Below are 16,146 nucleotides of genomic sequence, written 5' to 3'. Positions count from 1 at the left end.
TGCTCCAGCTCCATCCCCCACTGGAGGAGGCACTTTGGGCACAGCCCTGGTCACTCACATTCCCTGTGATCCATGTTGGGAACACACCTGGCTGCTTCTACTTTTTGTTTGGCCTTAATTTTCCTCTACGTCACCTTCATCCTTTAAAAGCACCCAAAACTGGGTTAAATGAAGGAAATTGATTGAATATATCTGAAGTTCCATAATTTCTCAGTTGTTTTAGAGGGAATTTAGGATTTGGGGATGTTTTCTGTGTGGCGTGCTGCTGTTGCTAAGAGGCAGGAATTTGATCTCAACCTTCTTGTGTTGCTAAGAACTCCTCCCCTGACCCAAACCCCAACTCCACTGTTTGGATACCCTATAAAAACTCCACGGCCCTTCCTGTGCCCTGTCTTTGGGTGGTAAGAAATGGATTCCGAAAAGATCAGCCCTATTCGTACTGGATTCCAAAGGATCCCCGTTATTTTTCACTGAATTCCTTGAAGATCAAGGTTTTCCCACTGGATTCTAAGAGGATCAGCTCTTTTCCCCTGGATTCCCAGGGGATCAGCCCTTTTCCCACTGGATTCCAAGGAGTACTTGAAATCATTTGGGGGATTTTGAGTTTAATTTGGTTTTTTGTTGTTTGTTTTTTTTGGGGTTATTTGGGGCATTTTCTGCTATTGTTTAGGGTTTTTTGGAGGTTCTTTGGGGTTTATTTCGAGTGTTTTGGGGTTATTTAGGTTATTTGTGGTCATGTGGGGTCAAAAAATCCGTCAATGTTTCTCCTGCAAAACACGGGAATTTTTCCTTAAAAATCTGAGAGTTTTTCCCCAAAAAACCGGGAATGTCCCTTAAAAATCCGTGACTCTTCCCAGTCAATAGTGACGTGCCCCGCCCCAAACCATCCAATCACCGCCCTTCATCTCCCAAATTAGCGGTGCACCCTGCCCCAAACCAACCAATCACCGCGGGTCTCCTCTCAGCAAGTCCCGCCGTTTTTGCCTTTATCCAACCAATCACCGGGCGCCTCCCGTCGGCAATGCCCGCCTGCCCCGCCCCATCCTGTCAATCAGCACACCCTCTACGAAACCAACCAATCACCGGGCGTCTCCCCATAGCAACTCTCGCCCTCCCCGCGTGTACCAGCCAATCAGAGCTGAGCCCAAAGCAGCGCCCCCTGACCCCGGGGCCGGGCATGGAGCGGGCGCCCCCTCCCCCTCCCGCCCCCGGTACCCCCTCAGGGACCCCCGGGAGCCGCCCCAGTCTCGGGCGGGTCCTGCGGGAGGCGCTGGAGAGAGCGGGGGAGGCGCTGGGAGAGGACGGGGGGCTCCGGGAGCTGCTGAGGAGGCGCAGGGACAGGTGAGGGGTCCTGGAGGGGTCGTGAGGGGAATTTGGGGAGGGGTCTTGAGGAGGTTTGGGGGGGATTTGGGGAGGGTCTGGGGGAAACTTGAGGGGGTTTTAGCGGGGGGGTGCTGGGGGGGCTTTGGAGGGGAATTTGAGGAGGGGTCCTCGGGTTGTCACGATCCGTCCTCACGGACAGGTTCTGTGATGGTTCGTGGATTTGATCTCAGGGTGCAAAAAGAACTGACACAGTACGGGGGGTTTGCAATGATAATCAAAACAAATGCACCTTTATTGAATGAGCACAGCAAAATGCGATAGAGGGATTAAGGGAGAGAAAAAGAGAGAGGAAGAGAGAGACAAAAGAGAGATAGAGAGAAAGAGGGGATAGAGCTGCCAAACGTAGAGACGAAGTCCTTTGGTCCAGTCCAGTCGAGGATCCACTGTTACCTCGGGGAGATCTCAAAGTCTCTCGCTAACTCAGGGGTTTTTATTATGGTAACGCTATTGGAAATTGTGAGGATGGGGAAGCAGATACAATAAGGAATAGATGTAACCGGTAGTCCATGCTCTCAGCAGTAAGTGAGAGCCATTGTCTTCTTGGTCCAGCGGTCACAACCTGCAGGCAAACATCTCGCTTTGGTCAGCTTGCCTCCCCCACACACCTGCCCCGGGCTGGGGGTTTCAGTCCCGGTCCTTGGAAGGAGCAGAAGGGCCTTTTCACATGGGGGTTCAGTGTCTCAGTCCTTGATGGAGAGGCTCCTTACATCTCAGTCTGTCTGTCATGGTGGTTGTAAAACAGGTGAGGGTCTTCTGTGGGGGGACCACCTGAAACTCAGGAGAAGTCCAGCCAGGCCGAGAGGTGGGACAGCTCCCAAGGCTGTTGTTGCAAAAAGGGCACGGTGCCCCTTCTTCTTCTCCTTGGGCTCAGTGTAGCACACAGCAAACAACAGCTGTGAAAACAGTAACTGAACACTGTGCTCTGGGGTCTCTGGGTCTTGTGGTATGTGACTTTCTCCTACAGAGGAGATGGGGGGCGGGGGTCTTCTCTTCAGTGGTCCTCAAATGACAATCGTGAGGCAGATGAGGGAAAATTCTGACAGACTCTCCCGAGCCACCACCCTTTGTATCCCTCCCTTTGCCCAAATCCCTCCCCATCACCCCAATAAACGGCCCCGAGCCCAACTGGGAAGCTTTATTGGGAGCACTGGGAGCAGGCACTGGGCGGGGGCAGAGCGCCAGCGGGGCTGGGGGGACACGGGACCCCCCAAAATCAGCGGAGCGGGGACGGAGCAGGGGGTCCCGGCCGGGCCCGAGCCCACGGGGAGAGGCTGCGGCCGCTGCCGGCTCAGGAGCTCTGTGGGCAGAGAAAAGGGGGTGACACCGGGCTGGGGCCCCGGCGGGAGCGCACACGCTCCGCCACGGCGGGGACGCCACCCCCGGCACCCGCCCTGACCTTCTTGCGCAGGGAGAAGCCGAGCCCCAGTGCCAGGAAGACGAAGCCCAAGACGAAGCCCCCGATGCCCGTCAGCATCTTGCTGCGGGCGGCGTCCGGCGGCATCTCTGGGGGGTCCACAGGGCTCAGCACCCCCAAAACCTCTCAACGACACCCCGAGCTCCTCCCAGCGCCCTCCCTGTGGCCCCCAGCTCAGCCAGGACCCCCTGAAACCTCCCCCCGATCCCTTTTTGGCCAGGAGCCACCAAAGCCCCTCCCGTCCCTCTCAGCACCCCACAGCCCCCTCCCAGTTGCCCCCAGCGCCGCAGGACCCCCAAAGCCTCTTGCAGTCCCTTGGCAGCCCCAGCAGGACTCAGCCAGAGCCCTCCCAGGCTGTGCCCAGCACAACCGAGCTCATGGCGAGCCCCGCTTTGCCATCGCCGATCTCCTTCCAGCCCCTCCAGGCTCGCTGCGATCCCTCCCAGTCACACCCAGCACCCCCAAACCCCCTCCCAGTCACACCCAGTACCCCCAAACTCCCTCCCAGTCACAACCAGCACCCCTAAACTCCCTCCCAGTGCCCACCAGGATCCCCCCAAGCCTATCCCACCCTCCTCAGCATCCCCCAAACCCCTTCCCAGCCCTTGCCCAGCCCCCAGCCCCTCTCCCACTTCCAGCCCGGCTCTCTCCAGCTCCCTCCCAGTGCCTCCCAGCACAGCCCAGCGCCTCTGCCAACGCCCCCAGGGGCTCCCTCGTACCCCAGTGCCGCCTCAGGGGCTGCTCCAGGCTGACGTGCTCCACCTGGCAGCTGTAGCTGAGCCCGCGCCGGCGCGGCGTTTCCAGCAGCACCAGCAGCTGGTAGGTCCAGTCCCCGTTGGGGAGCACGTCGGTGGCCACCACGTTCTCCGAGAGCTCCTGCTGGCCCTGGAACCACCTCACTTGGATGGCAGCAGGGTAGAAATCCATCACGGAGCAGAGCAGGCGGCCGGGGCAGGGCTGGGAGCTCGAGGGGGGCACCAGCGAGATGGACACGCTGGGGGACACTGGGAGAGACAGAGAAAGAGAGAGCGGGGACACCCTGGGATCAGCTGGGGGGCACTGGGAGAGAGAGGGGAGGGCTGGGCTGGGCTGGAGAGGGAGTGGGAACGGACTGAAATGTACTCGGAGTGACAGGGAATGGATTGGGGAATGTGGTGGGAGGGACTGGGAATGTGCTGGGAGGGAGTGGGAGAGACTGGGAGGGAGTTGGGTGACACAGAGAGATGGGAAGGAATGGGGGAACTGGGAGAGAGGGTGGAGGTCTAAGAGTGAACTGTGAATGAACTGGGAGGAAACTGGGAATGGACTGGGGGAGACTGGGGAGGAACTGGGCATGGTCTTGGAGGGACTGGAATGGCACTGGGAGGGATCTTGGTGGCACTGGGAGGAACTGGGAATGAAGTGCGCGGCACTGGGAGGTCGAGTCCGGCGCGAGGCACTCGGCGATGCGGGTCCGCCTGGCAACAGATGAGTCATGAACAGGATGCGATCTCATTGGTTGCCAAGTGTCAACTTTACGGGTCGCTGAAATGGACGCGCGGGGGGGCACTGGGAGGGACTGGGAGGATCTGGAGACCCCGGGGGTGGGGACAAGGAGGGCTGAGGGCTCTGGGCCGATGCCCAGGGAGATTTTGAGGGGCTCCAGGGTCACTGGCAGGGCAGGCCCCGAGGGTACACGCTCTGCCTCGCGCTCACCTCGGCGCTCCGTGAGGAACGGGGTAAAATTCTTGTACCAGCACCGGCAGAACCAGTCCACCGCAGTCCGTCTGTCCTCCATGAATACCGCGTTGCTGTTCCAGCGCTTGGCCAACTTCTCCCCATAGGGGGTGAACCCCACAAAGTGCCCCACGTCGCTGTCGAACATTATGAACTGATCCCGGTTGTAGATGGATCTCTGGACGTACCTCACCTTCTCCGTGCCGTTAATGAAGTAACACTCGGACTTTGTCATCCTTTGGAACACCCCTGTGTGTGCAGAACATAGATCGGGGGGTGCCTCTCCAACACCCTCCCCCAGCACCCCCAGAGCTCCGGGGCCACCCCGGATCCCCACTCCGCACCCCCTGTGCCCCTCGGCCGCCATGGGACCCGCCTGCCCGCCCTGCCGCTTCCTCTTTGCCGCCCTTCCCCCATTTCCCCTTCCACATCCTCTCCCCTCCCACCTCCGGCCGCTCCCCAAATCACTTTGGGGTGCCATTTCCCCATTTTCCCACAAATTCCCCAATCCCCAGTCCCCATTGCGATCAGTTTTGAGTTCCTCCCCTCCGCTTTTGCCCTCTTCCCCACCCTCTCCCACCCCTCCCTCTCCTCCCCCCACACCTCACCCCCTCCCGCTCTCCCTTTGGGGGGTCCCTTCTCCTCCCCCTCCGTTCCGGGCTCCCCCCTTCGCCCCCTTTTCCTCCTTCTCCCCCCTGTCCCAGCGCCTCCCGCCCCCCGCTCACCTGAGAGCTCCGCGCCCGCAGCCGGGGGGGCTCCCAGCACCACCAGTGCCACCAGCAGGGCCCCAGCTGCCGCCCCTCGCCCCATGGCCGGGGCCGGGCAGGGAGCAGCAGCCCCAAAGCAGCCGCGCTGCGCTGGGAGCGCCAGTCCGGAGCAGGGCGGGCTCGGCAGCGCCGCGCGCTCTCATTGGCTGCCGCCGCTTGGGGGCAGCGATCGGCCACGGGCTCTGCCCGGCAACCGATGACGCAATCCAACGCCCCGACCTCTCATTGGCTGCGCTGCCTCCTGCCTGCGCTGCCATTGGCTGAGGCCTTTCCGGGACGCTGCAGCCCCGGGCTGGGGGTTTTTTGGGCAGGGGGAACCTTGGGGCGCGGGGCAGGTGGGAGCTCAGGTGAGCCCAGAAATGCGTGCCCAGGTTCGCGGCATCTCAGGGCTGCCCGTGGCGAGCGGTGACGCTGGCCCGATGCCAGGCACCCCCAGAGCCGCTCTGTCCCTGCCCCCCGCAGCCGCACAGGGACAGAAAATGGAACCGAGGGTTCCTGCGTGGGGACAAGGACCGGGAGAGATCCCGAAGCAAATCCCACACGGGCACAACAGATCCGGCCTGGGCACACAGAGGGAATTTATTACCAACCAAATCACAGCAGCAAAAGGAGAAGGGAAAGAAATCTCTCCAACACCTTCCCCCTGCCCAACACGGATCACCCAGAACAGGGGTCACCAGGGCTCTTCCCAACGCGGCTCACTGTGGATCATCCAGCCAGGATCCTCCCATGGGGGATGGAGCTGGAGCAGTGCACGAAGCTCTTCCCACACTCGGGACACTCACAGGACCTCTAACTGGTGTGGAAGTGCTGGTGAGTGACGATCTCTGAATCCCACCTGAAGCTCTTCTGACATTCCAAACACTCCTAGGGCCATTCCCCAGTGTGGATCTTGTGGTGCTTGCTGAGGTCAGAGGTCCCACTGAAGCTCTTCCCACATTCCCCAACTCACAGAGCCTCTCCCCAGTGTGGATGTTCAGGTGTTCCATCAGGGGGGAGCTGGAGCTGAAACCCTTCCCACATTCCAAGCACTTGTGGGACTTCTCCCTGCCATGAGGCTTCTCCACCAGCTCTGAGCTCTGGCTGCATCTCCGGCCGCCTTCTTGGCTCAGGGGGGCTCTTTCCTCCTCAAACCTACCTGGGCTGGGTTTGCAGCCCTTCCTTGTGAGGGATCTCTGGGGCTTTTCCTCCTCCTCCATCTGGCCATAGCTTGGGAATGATAGACACTGGTTTGGGGGAAACTAAGGTGGGAGTGCCTTGGAGTAGAGGCTCCTCCTGGCAAGGTCCATATCTGGAACTCAGCAGGATTCTTGTGTCCATGAAAATCTCCACGCATCAATATTTAGCCTGAAAAAACTCTCCCAAGGGCTCCCTATTGCTGATCTCTCCAGTTTTGGGGTTCCACAGGTTTCCTTTCCTTGGGATCACAGGGGTCCAATGGTTCCAGGGGTTCTTCATTCTCCGGCGTCCTGCTTAGGGATGATCCAGGGGCTTTTGGGGGTCCATGGGATCCCTTCTACCCTGATGCTCTGCTTTGACATCCCAGGGGTCCCTCCTCTCCTGGCTCCCCCCCTTTCCAGTCTGCCAGGGTCCCCCAGCTCTGGGATTGCCCCTCTCTGCTCTCCCCACTCTGGGGGTCCCAGGGGTTCCCCTCCTCTGCTCTCCCGGGGGTCCTCAGGACCAATGTCCTCCCCTGCCCATACTGGGCAATGGCCGCGTGGGCCCCCAAAGATCCCCCAAGGGGCTCAGCTTTGGGCTCCTGCAAGATCCAAACCTACACACACAGAGAAAAAAACCTCCCAGGGACACCAGATGATACTTGGGGTCAATTTCACAATCTGTGAGCTCCAAACACACCCCAATAAAAAACCCTCACCGGGACCCCCCAATGGATTTGGGATGAGCTCCCTCTCCCCGATCACCTGCAGGGCGAGCTGGGGGCGATGGTCCCGTGGCTGCGGCCACAGGGGGTACAGGATCCTCCTGTTCCTCCTGTTCCTGCTCCCACTCCTCCTCTTCCTGCTCCTCCTTTTCCTCTCTCCATCCTCCTCCTCCTCCTTCCTAATCCCACCTCCTCCCCAGTTCCTGCCTTCTGTGTATTTAGAGTGGAGAACCTTGCTTGCATTTAGAACTGGAACAAAGATCCCAGAGGGAACAAGGCTTGCTGCTTTTAGTCAGAAGTATCAGTGACTAAAGGTCACGTTTCCTTTGGTTTGGTGCCGTCCTTGCTCCTCCTCAGTGTTCAGGCTGGGCTATGGGGTGTCCTTGTTTGCTGCATTTTCCGAGTTCCTCTTGCACCCTTCAGGCCATAGGCTGTGCCCTGGGAGGGTTCTTTGTGCTCCTTTGTGACACAGGAGAACCTTCCAGGCGGTTTCTGCGTGAGCTGCTGCTGGGATGTCTCAGGAACAGCGCCACGTCCCGGTGGTGTTCCCGTTGCTATGGGACACGGAGGCCTCAGTGCCCAGAGTGGCTCTGGGCTTGTTGCCGGAGGATCCTCCTGCCCGAGGCATTCTCAGCAGCCAGCCCAGAAGGTGTCCTTCTGTGCTTGCAGGAGTTATGTTTGCCCAATTATCCTATCATAAAAAAACCCCAAACAATATTTAAGGTAGCTGCAATTTTAATTAAATAGTTTAGAAAATATATAAATAAGGGATAATATGGTTCAAATAATAACGCATAAGCAAAAACAACCACGGGGTACGGAGGGCAGGGTTCAATGACCCTTGCCACTTCACGTACAAGCTTGCCAAGTGAAAGTCACCCCTTATATGCCATGTGTCAATGCCATCTCCTCCTATTTTCTGTTCGTCACATTTTTGTCTCCGCCCTCCTCACCACCTTTACCACGCATGCGCCACCACTCGGTTTGGTGGTCGCACAAGTCTTTGGGGATCGTCACTGATGAAGGCCCTATAGTCTTCTTCGTTGTCCTTTAATTCACCTTTGGGTTACACATGCGCACCAAACCAGTATAATGTAAGCCAAGACTAACGTATCACTGCATCTACATATCAAGGCAAAAAATCCCTTATAATTAGCATTTTCTGTGACTGACCGAGGTTCTTGGTCATTTTTAGCAACTATATCTTCAGCTTCTTTCCTGTGGTCCTTGAAAAACATCTGCTGGGAAGGGGGGGGTGGAGCCTCTCCTCTCCCTCTCCTCCTTGGCATTACAACTTTTAACTATTAACTATTTTATTATTCTCAAATATTAATTACTGTATCAATATTGATTACTGTTTCAATTTTTATCAGCACAAATCATACCTATTTATCGCAAATCCCCCATTTCTCTTTTTGATCATTATTATTTGTGCTGTATTTAAAAAGCTGTGCCCTGATATCTTTTATATTTTTCAGAATTTTTGTTTCCTCGTTGTCTCTTTTCATCTTCAAACTTTTCCAGCATTTCTATTACTGCTTCTAGTCTTTCACACTCTCTTTCAAGTTTAGTTAGCATTTCCTGGTCTATTTCAATCTTTTTAGGTCCTTGTTCTTTAACAGGGGTCGATTGAGCTTTTAATACCATTATAGATCTTGATTTTCCTTTTTCTGCTGATTCTGAATCTAGAGATGTTGTAATCTGCATCTTTTGAATCACTGATTCAAAAGATTAGCCTAATAGTTACAAAATCATACAAGGCAGAAACAGAAGTCCCAGAATTGAGCATAACAACATGAACTTTAACTTTTTTCTCCAAACATTTCCAAAGAGGTTACCCCACCAATCTGCTTTCAAGATTGAATTCCACTTTTGTAGTGGCACATGAGCTGCTCTTTTAATTTCCTCTACAAGTTTTGTGGTAGCTTCCCCATAATCATCAATTTCTACACAGCACTTAAATTCATTAAATCTCCCACAAGCTCCTCCTTCTTTTGCTAACAGATAGTCTAGGGCGATCCTGTTTTGATACACAAACGCCCGCATTTGTGTATATTGCCTGGCCAACATTTTTAAAGCATCAGAGGTGTGATTTGACACCACTTCCACTAGTGCTTGGAGCCTTATTAGTTTATTCAACAGGTAAATTGGCGTCCTATATCCCCATGACCCATCCTGAGCCCATGTTGCTGGGTCATAATATGCTATAATTTGTTCTGCAGGCCATTCATCCTCCTCCCATTTTTGATTCCCTCCTGCTGTTGGAAAATTTAAATTCAAATCTCCTTTATTCCGCTACAGGGTTTCATACAGTGGAGTTCCTAGCACATTGCTCCTAGACCTCAGTAGAACAAAGAAGGAGGGTTGTATTACTCCCAAAGTACAGGTTCCTCCCCATTTTTGAGGTAACACACTGTATCCTCGTTGCTCACAAATCCAATATATATCATCTGAGGCTTTCCATTTCTTATCAGTTTTTTCTCCAGTTGTTCCCAATAAGACCTCAGGCTGTCGATGGATTGGTGGGGGTTAGCTCCAGGACTTCTGTACCAGCATAAATTAATCTGTTCATCCCATTCACAATTTATTTCTTTTATTGGTCCCCAATATCCAACGGGGTTTTCAGGTCACTAAATTTTTGAACGATTATCTGTATTAACCACCAGTGTGGATTTACAAGGAGTATGCCCTATTATTTTATTAAATTTCCTTCCTTCTCGAGTTATACAAATGATTCCAATTACTTAATGGCTTAAAATCCATCCTACAGGTCTCTTCAATGTTCCAGAAATTTAGGTATGGTTCCATTTTAAAAATTGCTCTGGAGGTAAGCTCTCACCTTTCCACGGCCATCTTTCAGCCATTTGTAGACCTCCACAAATCCAACATTTTGATAATCCTAATTCTGTAGCTATATCTTGTTGTAGTGTGTTCTATTAGTTTGTTTAATTTCTCCCCCATTTTCTGTAATGGTTCTTCCAGTTTTTCCCACCTTAGCTTTGTCAGTTATTATGTTCCCATGGCAAATCCCGCCATGATATTGTCTGTCATTTGGTTACCTTGGTTACTCCCACCACAGTTTATGTCAATCCTCTCTATTATATGATTTCCCCTCCCCTGTGTTTCCTTATATGTGAATTTGTTCTCCTCCCTGGGCCCAGTCAATCACTCCCCACTCCTCCTCGTTTGCCAGAATCTTCTGTGCTGAGAGAGACTTGATTGGCTGTGGCTCAGGGGCCCCTCCTTTACATTGTTTCTATTGGGTTTTTCCTCATGTCAATTATCCTAAGTTCACTCCCCTACCTTCCCCTATTGGTCCTTTGTAAACCCCTCCCTGGGATCCCTCGTCCCCTTTATAACCCTGTTGCACTCTTTGTTCTTGGTCACACGCTGGTAGACACTTTAGATTCAACGCCTGGGTGTCTGTCACTCCCTGGTTGATGATAAATCTGACAAGTCCCCAAGTAAAGAGTGTCCGGACTCTTTACTCTCGTTGGCCAGCAGCGATTCCATCCACTGTGAGCACAGCCCGAAGCCTTCTGACGCCGAGGGGTGCTCCCACATTTGCAGCTGGGTGTTGGCCACCCTTCTGCCAGCCGAATACCGGACTTTAAGGCCACACCTCGCTGCAGTTTGGTGTCCAACGTTGGGGCCTGGATTACGGCCGGACGCCTTGCCGTTTGGACCGATGGACCCCACGGATGGATTCCTTAGAGTCCACTGGCCACCGGACTACCCTCAGTTGCAGCAGACTCCGTTTTAGGGGTAGTGCTCCTGGGGGACCCGAAGTCGGAACTCCCCGCACCCGTGGAGGACTTCGGAAGACGAGAGCCACTCGCCCGGGTTTTCTCTTGTGCCACCGCTGGGTCAGGTAAGCCCCAGACTTGGTGGTTTCCCCCCTGCCTTTTTAACCCCCCCTTGGAGTTTATGCCCTGCTCTGGGGACCACTCCCTACCCTTTTCCCTAGAGGGCTGAAATCCCAAGCGGTTTCAGCTCCCACGTGGTGATCACGTGCTGCGGGAAGCCCGGCGGATGCTGCCTGCCCTGTCTCCTCTGGCGCCGCGTGGCGTTACCGCGTGGCACGGGGCAGGGGGCTGGCAGACACTGCCTGCCAATTCCGCTTTTCGTGCGCGTGGCTCTGCTGCTTTTCGTGCGCTGCAGGAAGCCCGGCAGACTCTGCCCACTGCGCCGTGCAGCGGAGCCCTCTGCTGCTTTTCGTGCACGCGGTTTCCCTGTACGGTGGCGCCGGGGCAGGCTTCGGGCTCTCTCGGTGTGGCACTGAGCGGCTGCTGCGGGTATTTCAGCGTGGGGCGGCTTTTCAGCACAGGTCGGCATGGCGCGGTCATCCACCTCCCCCCCGGGCGGCGCGCCCCCCCCCCCCCCCCCCCACTGCTTTTCGCACGGTTTCAGAGCGGGGTGGCGTCGCCGCGGCTTTCAGTGCGGGTGGTACTGGTCGCAGTCTCCCCAGGAGCCCTGGCGGAGCCCCGGTCTTTTGGGGACAGCCCTCTCCCCCTCGTTTTTTATTTTTCCTTTCCCGTGGGGTCTGAATCCCCAGACTTCAGGCCAAACCTCACTGCCCAACATCCTTCCTTTCCTCGAGTTGAAACCCCAGACTTGGGGACAGCAAAGGGAGCAGGGGCCGGTGGCATGTACCTAAGTGCTTTAGTTTTCGTTTTCCTGGGTGGGTAGAGTGCAACATCAAGAGTTCTAGATCCCTTTAAGGTAGCATTGTCTAGTGCTTCTTAGAGGTTAGACCATGGGTGCAGGTCTGATCAGGACTCAAACGAGAGTCTACTGTGTTGTTAAGGGTTTGTTGCCTAGGGGAGGGTCTCAAGCCCCCAAAAAGGAGTTGAAAATGTTAATTAAGTGGATCTTTTCTCAGTTCCCCGAGGTTTCCCCAGAAATTGCGAAGGAGCCACGGTTTTGGGCAGCTGTTGTAGCAAAATTAGAGCAGGCAGTCGACTCTGGGGAAACCCAATTATCTGTCGTGGCATACTGGGTGGGCAGAGTGTTAACCTCACTCCGACCGCCTGGGGAACTAAAGGAAAGTCCATCGCGTTTAAGTCTGGTCCCCAGTTCTCCCAGTTGTTGTGTTCCTATCCCTCATTCCTGACCCTCTTCCCTCAGGCAGGAGCCCTTGGGAGGGATTCTTAAGGCCAACAAGAAGCAGGGGGTTCACCTTGCCCCTGCTCCCTCTCGACCGGCTTGGCCACCTCCTCCGAAGAGTCCTGGCCAGTCTCTTCGGAGCCCTCCTCCCTATCCCTCTGCCCCTCTCCCTAAGTCCTCAGTTGCCACTCCTAAGGTTGTCAGGTTCGATGAACTGGCTCAAGATGGCTCATAGGGAGCACAAAATGGCAGAAACCTCATGGTTTTTCCCGCCACAACCCCTTCTCCCTCCCACAATCCTTCCCTTGATCCATCCCCTTGTCCTGTATCCCCTCCCTCCATTCCTCCCCCTGCTCCTCTCCCTACTCCGCCCATGGCTCCGCCTCCCGCAAACTCCTGCCTAAACCCTCCTCCCTATTCCACCCCGCCTCCGAACTCCACCCCGGAGGTGGAGAAAACCAACTTGCCAGGCACAAGCCAGTGCCCCTCCTAAGTGCCAAGCCCCGCCTCAGCCTCCCTCCTTTTCAGTTCCCACGCTCCTCCTTCCGGTTCCCACGCTTTGTGTTCCGGGGGGTGGGGGGTGGGTGGGTGGATGCCCGGAAGCCAGGGCAAGCACCTTTATTGGAAGCTGCCCCGGTTACATACCGCCTCAGTGGGGAGGGGAGTTCTCAGGCCCAGTGGGTGCCGCTTGTACAGGCCCAGATCAAGGAACTGTGCAAGGCCCAGAGGGAGCTCTTCCAGGAATCGGAGTATTTCCAGGGTCTCCTTTGCTCAGTCCTTTCTCCGGGAGACCTGGTGCCGGCGGACCTGAGGGCTCTCTTCTCTAGCCTTTTGGGGCCCATGGAGTTTAGGGTCTGAGTGGCAGAATGGGGGAGGGAGATTGTGGAGGTTCTCCCAGTGCTCTGGGGGAGCCAGGCCATGTCTCACGATGCGGACGGCTTGGTACTATCCACGGACCATCTGGTGGGCACCGGGGTTTGGGCAAGCAGGGCAATGCAGTCAAAGGTTTTGTTCTCTGCTCAGCTATTGGAAACCTGCAAGGCCACAGAGCGTGCTTTTTACAAGCTCTCCTCTGCCACATCACAGCTAGAAGTGGAAGAGGTGAAGCAGGGCACACAGGAGCCATATCTCGTGTTTGTTGTTAGACTGTATTGGTTTGTAGAGGCTCAGGTTCTGGGAGAGCGAGAGAGAGAGAGGATGTTATGAGGCTGATGGCCTACCTGAATGCCAATGTGGCATGCAGGGGGGCCATCCGGTCTCTCCCCCTGAGCCCTCGACCTACAGTCGAACAAATGATAGAAGTCTGTGCGAGGAAGGTTCCCCTTCAGGATCCGAAGATGTGCCCCAAGAGAACATCAGTGGCTTTTGCAGAGTTTCCATTCATCGAATGCCCTGAAGCCGAAGCTGCTGCTGCTGCGAACGGACGTTTAACACCAGGTTCCAGCAGGAGGACGATGGCAACCCATCGTTGTCATCTCTGTGTCAAGATGGGGCACTGGATGCTGCAATGTCCCCTGCGGCACAGGTTTCTTGAGTTGAGAAAAAAGGATGGGGAGGGAGGTAGCGAACAAAAAAACTAACTTATGAGCGCAGCCCCTCCCTGCGCCAGGACAAAAATAAGGCGGGCCAATTAACATCCAGCAGGGAGGGAGGAGTAAAGGGAGAGCCACCATACACGTTACCGGATTTGACTTATCTGTTATCGGATTTGGCATTTAGCACCTGTGAGTTGTAGCCTAACCCTGTTCTTACCACCTTGTCTTCTGCTTCCCCTTACAGGCTGCAGCTAACTAGGGAAATCTATCTTCCCAACAGCGATTTTCAGCTGGTGTCTGCCGATCTGCAACATCTCGGTCGCTGGAGGAAATTAGGACGGTGCAGGTGGACCATTGTCAGTGATACAAAGCACACACCGCGTGACCTTCACATCGTCCTGGGGCTGGTTACTACAGACCGGGACCGTTGCGTGGTGGGGCTGTACTGTGTCCGACCCCCACTCTTCCTCCCCAAAGGTCAGATTATTGCCCAGGCCATTCCAGTGCCAGAGGAGACACACTGGCAAAGATCATCCAAGATACATCGCCTCCAACTGTGGCCTGGGCACAGGTAGTGGGGAGGGAGAAACCCCGACTAACTTGTCAACTTTCTTTAGGGGGAGATCGAAAAATAGTGAGGGATCTGTGGGACACAGGGGCAGATGTGACGATCATTCCCTCTCGGGAGTGACTGTCACATTGGGGCTTGCAAAACGCAGCTGGAACCATCCAAGATGTAGGGGGTCTCCAATTGGCCAAGCAATCAAGGAGCATTGTACAAATTATGGGACCAGACGCGCAATTGGCTTCTGTGCGCCCGTTCGTATTAGATTACACCGAGCCTCTCTGGGGGAGAGACCTTTTAGCCCAGTGGGGAACCAAAATTGACCTTCCCAAGGCTCCCCAGGTTTTTCGGGCAGTGGCCACTGAAGAGTGCCGGACCTGGAAGCTGGAATGGCGGACTGATGAACCAGTACAGGTCTTGCAGTGGCCACTAAACAAACAAAAATTGAAGGCGCTCAACGAGCTTGTTCAGGAGCAGTTACTTCAGGGCAGTATCGTGGAGACTATGTCTCCCTGGAATTCTCCAGTTTTTGTGATCAAGAAGCCCAATAAACATAAGTGGCGGCTCCTGACCAACCTCGGCCAAATTAAGGAAAAAATAGCAGACATGGGGTCTCTCCAACCAGGGATGCGCTCCCCGGCAATGGTCCCCCGAAACTGGAATTTGGCTGTTGTTGACATCAAATATTGTTTCTTCCAAATTCCCCTACACCCTGACGATGCCCTGCGTTTTGTGTTCACAGTTCCTTCCATCACCTGTGAGTCCCCAGACAAGCGCTACCACTGGCGGGTCCTTCCGCAAGGAATGAAGAACTCTCCAGTGATCTGCCAGTGGTACGTTGTTTCTCTGCTGTCCCCCATTTTTGCAGCCCTCGGGGATGCCGTCGTGATTCATCATTATATGGACAACATCCTCGTGTGTGCGCCCGACGATAGTCTCCTTGCCCGTGCGCTTGACCTGACAACCAATGTGTTGGTTGCTGCAGGGTTCAAGCTCCAGCAGAACAAGATTCAACGGATGCCACCTTGGAGGTACCTGGGCCTTGAAATTACCAAGTGGACCATTGTGCTGCAGAAATTGGCGATAAGGACTAAGGTCCAGATCATTGTGGATGTCCATCAACTGTGTGGGTCTTTAAATTGGGTGAGACCCTGGCTGGGCATTTCTACCGAGGACCTGGCCCCCCTTTTCAATTTGTTGAAAGGGGGAGAGGGGCTTAGTTCCCCTAGGACTCTCACCCTAGAGGCTTAGGTAGCTCTGGAGAAGATCCAAAAGGCTATTTCAGCCAGGCAGGCCCACCGTTATCACCCGGGCTTGCCATTCAAATTCATAATACTGGGAAAATTGCCACACCTCCATGGCATTATCCACCAGTGGGACAGGACGCTGAAGGACCAAGGCTGGGGAGATAAGCTGTTATTCATAGAGTGGGTCTTTCTCAGCCACCATCAGTCCAAAAGAATGACAAGGCCACAGGAGCTGGTAGCCAAACTGATCGTCAAAGCAAGATCGAGGATCAGGGAGTTGGCAGGATGCGATTTCGAATGCATTTACATACCAATTGAATTGGAGTCGGGCCAACTAAAAATGAAGACCTTCAATGAACTGCTGCAAACTAATGAGAACCTTCAGTTTGTGTTGGACAGTTACACTGGGTGTATTGCAGTAAATCGGCCAGCCCACAAATTGTTTAATTCGGAGTTTAAATTATCACTCAAAAAGGTTCAAAGTAAGGAGCCTCTAGATGCCGTGGCAGTTTTTACAAACGCGTCGGGAGC

At 54.8% G+C, this 16,146-nt stretch overlaps 1 protein-coding gene across 1 annotated transcript; it reads right to left on the bottom strand.

The window, feature by feature from the left end:
- Nucleotides 1-2,785: 2,785 nt before the first annotated feature.
- Nucleotides 2,786-5,323, bottom strand: LOC134432802 (class II histocompatibility antigen, B-L beta chain-like; the record flags this gene model as incomplete). Its single annotated transcript, XM_063181716.1, has 4 exons — nucleotides 5,239-5,323; nucleotides 4,493-4,762; nucleotides 3,517-3,801; nucleotides 2,786-2,886 (listed from the first exon to the last, which is right to left on the bottom strand). Coding segments are annotated over exons 1-4 (741 nt in total), but the record flags the coding sequence as incomplete, so codon positions are not given.
- Nucleotides 5,324-16,146: the final 10,823 nt, after the last annotated feature.

The sequence above is a fragment of the Melospiza melodia genome, assembly GCF_035770615.1.
Source record: "Melospiza melodia melodia isolate bMelMel2 chromosome 7 unlocalized genomic scaffold, bMelMel2.pri SUPER_7_unloc_1, whole genome shotgun sequence".
Lineage (NCBI taxonomy): Eukaryota > Metazoa > Chordata > Aves > Passeriformes > Passerellidae > Melospiza > Melospiza melodia.
This window is presented reverse-complemented; position numbering and strand designations above follow the sequence as displayed.